The following is a 7,979-nucleotide window of genomic DNA, read 5'->3' on the forward strand; positions in this document are numbered from 1 at the left end:
ATTGTCTCAGTGGCCCTTTCTGAAAATCCAACCCATGTCTGTCTGTTCCTTGATCTATTTGTATTGGTGCTGCTATACCTTGCCCTTGTTTTCCTAATCTTTTTTCTTTCCTAAAGCCTTGTCTAGCCCTAGTAGTGGGCGCATTAGGATTGATGTTATTTGTTAACGTCAAACCTAATTGATCTAGGACATCTCGTCCCTATAAATTTATAGGAAGATGATCCAATACATATGGCTGTATAGTTCCTTCACATCCTTCAGGATCCTTCCAATCTAATATCATAGAACTTCTATGGGGATTAGTCGCCACTCCTAGGCCTCGAAGCGTTTGAGTGGCTTATTGTAATGGCCAGTTCAGTACTTTTGGTGCAAAGGGCTCAATTAAGGACATAATACAGGGTTTGTTGGTTCCTATTGAGCCCCATAATTTTGGTACTAAAGTTTCTTTTTGCTTCGTACTTTAGTCCCCTCAGATCCTAGGTTCTTACATGCAAAGTTATTGATATTGAAACTGTGTATTATGGATGGATTTCTGTTGAAAAAAATACATTTCACAATATATTCTAAAGTCAAGTTAATTCTTGGGCAGTATTCTATATTTTATTATTAAATAATGATCTTTTTGCCCACTAAAAAATCTAAAATCATGGGGTTTTTTTGAGGGGGGGTACTGGGGATTGAACTCAGGGGCACTCGGTGAATGAGCCACATCCCCAGCCCATTTTGTATTTTATCTAGAGACAGGGTCTCACTGAGTTGCTTAGCACCTTGCCATTGCTGAGGCTGGCTTTGAATTTGCTATTCTCCTGTCTCGGTCTCCTGAGCTGCTGGAATTACAGATGTGCACCACTGCACCTGGCTAGATTTATGTTTTGGGGGTCAGTTCCTGACTGATTAAATTTTATGACAAAGATTTCATCCATTAATTTTGTTTGTGCCTGTCAACATTTTATTGATTGTACTTACTGCCTGCCATTGGAAGATTTATTTTATGGCTCCTTTTAAAAAGCCAAATTCAATTTTTCTTAATCAACCATGGTCCTTCCTAAGCTTTGTAAAGATTTTATTTTCTCTATTTTTGTCTTATATTGTGAGTACTCTTCCTGCTGCTATTGTTATCATAAGTCACCTCCTTTGGTAGAATGACAATCAGAGACCCTTTCCAGTGATGAACGTTTTAGTCAGTTTTTTTTTTGTTTTTGTTTTTTTGGTGATTAAAAGACCCTCTCAATTAAAATTGAGAGGAGGAAAAGTATATTTATGGCTCAAAGGTTCAGAGGTCTCCATCCATAGACAGCCAGCTCCATTCCTCGGGACTTGAGGTGAGGCAAAACATCATGGATGGTGAGAGTGTGGTGGAGGGAAGCAGCTCACATGATGATCAGGAAGCACAGAGAAAGACTTCACTTACCAGATACAAAATATATAGCCCATAGCCACACCCCACCTGCCCCCAGTTACCACTCAGTTAATCCCACCAGGGGATTAATTCACTGATTGGGTTAACACCCTCATAATCCAATCATTTCTCCTCTAAACCTTCTTGCATTGTCTCACACGTGAGCTTTTGGGGAACACCTAATATCTAAACCATAACAGTGGGTATTGGTGTGAGGGCGCGTCCAGCAATAATGAGAACAAGAGACCTCTAGGAACACATATGGTCACCACCTTGCTTAGGGCTGCGCTGACCCGAGGCCCTCTCACTGTGGAGTTACCAACAGTTTCGCATTCCCCAAGACAGGTCCTCTCCCGTAGCCTGAAGCCAGGCTGTGATCCATGCATTCTGGAGAAATCTGCCTTAGTGGGTGGATGGAGCCCCTATGCCAGGACCCCTGCGGCTCTCTGAGTTTCTTGTCAACCCTCCCTTTTCTCTCTTCTCTTTCTCCTCCCCCTCTTTTTCTCCATTTCCCCTTTCCTTTTCTCTTTGCTGTCTTTTCTCTCCCCTTTCATCTGTATTTTTAAAAATGAACCTTAAAGGAAGTGTTAAGGGGGCATCTGATGTCCCTTGCTGCCTCCTTTCGGGAACACCATCTGACAAGTCTCTTTCTCTGTCTTCTTCCCTGCAGAGGAGATGGTGGAGTCCTATGAGCACTTGGCCCTCAAGGTTCTCCACTCCTGGGAGGATATCCCAGAGGTGGGGTGCAGGCTGGTTCCCGAGCACATAGAAACTCGGCCGCTCTACCACAAGGATAAGCCAGGAATGGAGCAGGTATTGGCAAGACGGGCCTGGCCCCCGTAGGAGTGCTTGTCCCCAAGGGGAGTGGTGCTGTCCCTAAAAACTAGTCTCCAGTGTCCTAGAGTAATGTGTGTAGGGGGAATCTAAAGATAGATGCCAGAAGCTCCCACCCACCTCCAACAACCAAAAATGTTTGGCCTCTCGTGGGTGGAAGGGCAGGGATGCTGCTAAATCAAACTCCCACAATGCACAGGATGCCCCCGCCCACCCCACCCCCCGCAAAAACAAAGAACATCTAGCCCCAAATGCCAGTTATGCAGAAGTTGGAGCCAGTGTTGGCTTTGTTAGTACTTTTCCATTTTATGATTTGAGTTCTCAAACTCTTTGGTAAATCTTGACATTAAAGGAACTTTGAAACTCATCAGACACACCTCAGACCTTGTCTAATATCTGATTTAGGTGCTCCCCTGCGCATGTGCACAGGGACACACACACACACACACACGAAGTTTTCCTAGAGAAGCAACAGAGGATGGCTTACCTTGAAGAATTGGCAAGAAGAAACTGTGTGGAAAAAACCAAACCACACAGCAAGGTTAGGAGTGAGAAGAAAGAGAAGACAAACTTGGTTAAGAGCCTTCCATGAGCAAGATCTTTAATACAAATCCTCTCGCCTGTTCAGGACAACCATAGAGTTGTTTATCCAAACTGGAGCCATCTTGAATGACTGAGGGCACTTTTAAGATTAGGAGATTGAAACTGAGAGAGGCTTACTCCATGTTTCCAGGCTGGCAAGACTGGGATGTCACACAGGCCATGTGAGTCCCTCCCCTGTGCTCTGACCCAGGCCAGGTGGCTCCTGTCCCAGCTTGAGATTCATTCACTGTGTAACAGGCAAGGCACGTGAGCTCCAGGGTAAAGGGCCAGCAGTGTCTGGGACAGTGGGCGGGGGAAGCGGTCCATCTTGAAAGAGTAAACCATTATCAGATGTAGAAGCTGATTGTCTTTTTGAAATTCATCGCCGATGTTTGAGATATGTTGGTAATGGATCCTTTCTTTTTCCTGTCAGATGTGACTTTTTGATTAAGGTTGAAAGTTAATGCACCTTTTCACAAGAAATTGTACCAATTTTCCTTAGGACTCCATTGAGTGTTCTTCCCAATGCTAAACCTTTGCTTATATTGTTCATCTTCTGAAAGCTTTTTTTCTCCCCTAGCCAAAGCCCCCCACCTCTTACCCAAATCCTTCACGTCCTTCATACACCAGTGGAATTCCATCTCCTTATGAAACCTCCCCTGGTTGTCCCCAGCCCTCGTCACGCTCTCGTCCTCTTGCCTGAGCTGACGAATGTTTATAATACACACAAGAGCTGAGCATGGAACGCATGGAGCTTCTCCTGAGGTGCTCTGAAGTCTCTGTCCACAGGGGAGAGTTCCAGGCAATGGACAGAAGGCCCTAAACTGACACTAGTTAGCCACAGAACTTCAGCTCCTTCCCTTGACTTCTCTAAGCCTCTGTCTGGGAAGTGGAAGTGTGCCTGGGGTGGATGTTAACAGAGATAAAGGATGCAGAGGTACATTGGAAACGATGAAGCATGGTCTTTCTGGGAGATAGTATCGTCCCCTTCTTGATCTTTAGGAATGTGTGGAAAGAGCAGGGTTTCTAAGGTCACAGACAGGGCTGGATCAGTGAGTGAGTGTGGGCATGAAGTCTTCTCATCCGCCAAGTGGGAGTAGTGGCACTCTCTCTGGGGTATTGCAAGAACTCGCTGTGTTTCAGTGTATAACACTGTGTCTACCACATAGTAGCTGCTCAGTAAGAATCTGCCCACCCTTCTCCTATTAAAATATGATCTAATTCCTAATAAAAACTTAAGTTCTGTCTTTATTAACACATATGCTACACATGTACAAAGCTACCACACTAAGCCCAATACAAATTTTCTAGTAATGGGATCTGTTAAAACTACTCATGGTTAATTAGCTATGACCCCACCCTCTCCCAAAGCTAATGATCTTCTTTTCCTAACAAGGGCCGCCTGCAGATGTGGGTGGACATGTTTCCCAAGGATATGCCTCAGCCAGGACCTCCTGTTGACATTTCACCAAGGAAACCCAAAGGGTAAGCCAGTGGCACCCAGCTTTAGGAGAAGAGGCCGTGGTAGCAGACTGAACAGTGGTGGCCTTTGATCTGGTGTCTGATAGGTTACCTTCACTCATACCTCAATTTCTACCTGCCCGGTTACAGCAGGGAGTAGGTGATGGTGGTTGAAATGATGGCTTCTGATCTTCAAGTTCCTCATGAGAAAATTGCCTATTAAGAGAAGGAGGGTCTGCTCAGAGCAATTCATGCCCTTGGCAAGTCTGAGCTCTCCATCCAGGATATGAAATTCTAATGGAACCAAGACCTTGAGTCTGATATTTCGAAGTTAGCAGATACAAAGATTCCCAGGGACCAAAGGCGGCACTAGAATCACACTGACACCAGTTGAGTCAGTTTTCAAGGTCATCTACCTAATGCTGTTTTCAAGGTCATCTACCCCCCCCCCCAGGTATGAGTTGAGGGTGACTATCTGGAACACTGAAGATGTCATTTTGGAGGATGAAAATATCTTCACAGGCCAAAAATCAAGTGATATTTATGTTAAAGGGTAAGTGTTTCAGCAAACCCCGTTCTTCCTTCCTCCCTCTCCTCATCCCTTTAATCCCTAGCCAAGTCTCTACCTTGTGGAAGATGCTACACCCACATCTCATGGCTGCAGCTCATCTTAATTGGTTAGATAAAGGCAAATATTTGTCTTATTTTGTCACTTTGTTAAGAATTATTATCTTACAAAAATATTTTAGTAAATTTTATTATATAAACATGTTTCGATTGGATGTTAGATACTTAAACCTTTTAAGTGACATTCAAGATCTATGGACCTTTAAACAGAAAACAGCAGAGTGCTGAGCTGCTATCAGTGAAAGATGAATCAGTCTAGCAGATTGTAAAATTAAATTAAAAAATTAAAACCTAGACCTGCCCATTTGCTAGTGCTACTGATAAAAGAGATACCGACCTATTGACCCAGGGAATGAAGCATCTGATGGTCTCTCTTACATCTTTACCCTGCTTCCTTTTAGCCCTAGTCAGAGAAGGGGATGAGGTGGTAGAGAATTTTTTTTTAAGTAATTTAAATTTATACTTTAACTAAAACTCATCTCGGAAGTAGTAAACCCTCCTAGCCTCATGCTAATCCCCTGGCCTTTCCCAAGTAGGGAACATCCCGTCTTCAGAATGCATATTACCCAAGCATTTGACAGTCAAAATATGATCAGTGGTTCAAAATTCTCATTTTTTCAGGACAAGAATACAAGGGTGAGTTGAATATTAACCAAGAAGGAGCAATAGAAGTAGCATGACTCAAACAATAGTTTAAAAGGCAGAATTAGGATTCTCTGAAATTGCTTTCTGATCGCTAGTTCAGGAAAGACTCAAGTGTCCTATAAAAAGGTATTTTATCATGGCTCACAACGTGGAAGGTTCTAGGGGAGTTCAGATTGAGGCTTCCAGACCCTGGCCCACTAATGTGAACAGAAACAGATGTTTATACCTGTTCTCTTCCTTTACTGGCCTCCCCCAGCTTCTCACCCAATGCCATTCTGGCTTCCTCCCCAATACTCCTCCAAAGCAGCCCTCACTAAAGTGCCGGGCTCCCCACTTCTCTGACCCTAATGGTCCCGTTTGGGTTTAATGCCTTTACCTTATTGTCCTCTATTGAGCACTTGACATAACTGACCACATCTTTTTGAAACACACTGTTTTTTTAGCCTAACCTTTGTGGCAACACCCTCTTCTGGTCTTCCTTCTACCCTGTTGGTTTCTTCTCAGTGATTTAAAAGCATATTCTCCTCCCTCTAGTAGCTCAGTAGTGCAAGATATTGTCCCAGACCCTCCTGTCTCACACTGCTGTATCTTTCTGCCATTTTTTTCTTTCTTTAGCTAAATAATTTGGTCCATAACCCAAGTGGTATCACTGCTCTATGAAAGGAAGGGTCTTGCCTCCCCTTCCCTACCCTGGGTAGGAGAGTCCTCTGCTTTCTGAAAGCAAGGGGTTTGGATTGTCATTTAACATGAGCAAAAAGTACTTACTTTTCTAAATTAACTAATTCACCACTGATAAAGTCCTAGGGAAACATTTGCTAGTCAGAGCTTATATAACGCTGGGCATGGAGGAGAAAACCAGATAATACTAAGAAAGAACAAGGTAGAGAATTTGGAGTACCCCAGAGCACATTATAGATATTAGCTCACAGCCCTATGAACCAGATACTGTTACTGCTTCCATTTTATAGATGAAACAACATAGAGAAGTTAGAAAACTTATCCATGGCTGCACAGTTAGTAGGCAGCAGAGCCAGGATTAGAACCCAGGTGGCCACAGGTAGCACCCCTATCCTCTATGCCACACTGATCCAGGCCGGCTGGACTCTCAGGGCCAGAGAGGAGGGGCATAAAACAGGCCTGAACTCAGGTCTCATCCAGCCCAATTCTAGAGGGCTCAGAGTAGTGTGCAATCTTGTTCTAACACTCTGGTACAGAGATGAGACCCTTACAAAGAGGGTCCCCAGGGCAATGGGTTCAGACTATATCTTCACTTCCTATTTCCTGAATTTTCCATCTTGATCACATGGGGTTTCAGGTGTGCCCCAAAAATGGAAGACACTCCCCACCCTGCCTGAGGGTGAAGTGAGTCTTAGGTCTGTTCCAAGCCCTTTGATACCTCTTTTCCTCTTTTAAATTTCAGTGGAAACTTCCATTTGGTCTAATCACATGATAATTTTAAAGCTGTGGCCACATTGAACCTCTTGATTATACTGATGCCTGATCATGTACTCTGAGTGTTTGAACTTTGCTTTACTCTTCATTCAGGTGGATAAAGGGTTTGGAGGATGACAAGCAGGAGACAGACGTGCACTACAACTCCCTCACAGGAGAAGGGAACTTCAACTGGCGCTTCCTGTTTCCGTTTCAGTATCTCCCAGCTGAGAAGCAAATGGTCATTACCAAGAGGGAGAATATCTTTTCCTTAGAGAAGATGGAGTGTAAGACTCCAGCTGTGTTGGTGCTGCAGGTTTGGGATTTTGAAAGGCTGTCCTCAGATGACTTCCTGGGTAAGCCAGTGGCTTCATCAAGTATATATTAATGTTCAGGGTTCTGTTCCAGCTTTTGGAGATCTGTGTCTAATTCAGTTACAAGGATAATAATTTCTGTGCTATTTATGATAGGAAGAAATTGGAAACAGCCCAAACAGCTATGATGATACAATTGGCTAAATAAATTGTGGGGCAACCATATGATGGACCACTACACATTCAAATAGACATAAGTTGATTTTTATTCTATCACTAAAAGGTGGTTAAACTTGGAATTCATAGGTCCACTCTGAGCCTGTCTTCCTACTTTACAAAATGGGAATAGAAGTATTATATATGTCAGAGGGTGGTGAAGCTGTAATGTGACAATGTAATTAAAGAACAAACCGCGGGCTGGGGATATAGCTCAGTTGGTAGAGTGCTTGCCTCGAGTACACAAGGCCCTGGGTTCATTCCCCAGCACTACCAAAAAATAAATAAATAAAAGAACAAACCACAGTGACTTGAATATAGTAAGCACTCAATAACATTGCAACCATTAAAAAATACTGGAATATTTAATATGTTGGAAAATTGTACAGGATGCATTAAGTAAGAGTGTGAAAAAAATCTTATTTCTGTAAAACATGTTTATATATATATATATATATATATATATATAT

At 43.2% G+C, this 7,979-nt stretch overlaps 1 protein-coding gene across 2 annotated transcripts in view; it reads left to right on the top strand.

Annotated features, from left to right (window-relative positions):
• Fer1l6 (fer-1 like family member 6) overlaps positions 1-7,979 on the top strand; it is a 133,697-nt gene that overhangs the window by 109,151 nt on the left and 16,567 nt on the right. For both annotated transcript variants that reach the window (XM_015486290.2, XM_048802091.1), the window contains exons 35-38: positions 2,070-2,212; positions 4,212-4,300; positions 4,731-4,829; positions 7,094-7,335. In XM_015486290.2, coding sequence (XP_015341776.1) covers positions 2,070-2,212; positions 4,212-4,300; positions 4,731-4,829; positions 7,094-7,335 — 573 coding nt within the window. The remainder of the gene's footprint in view (positions 1-2,069; positions 2,213-4,211; positions 4,301-4,730; positions 4,830-7,093; positions 7,336-7,979) is intronic.

The sequence above is a fragment of the Marmota marmota genome, unplaced genomic scaffold (assembly GCF_001458135.2).
Source record: "Marmota marmota marmota unplaced genomic scaffold, marMar, whole genome shotgun sequence".
NCBI classification, from domain to species: Eukaryota; Metazoa; Chordata; class Mammalia; order Rodentia; family Sciuridae; genus Marmota; species Marmota marmota.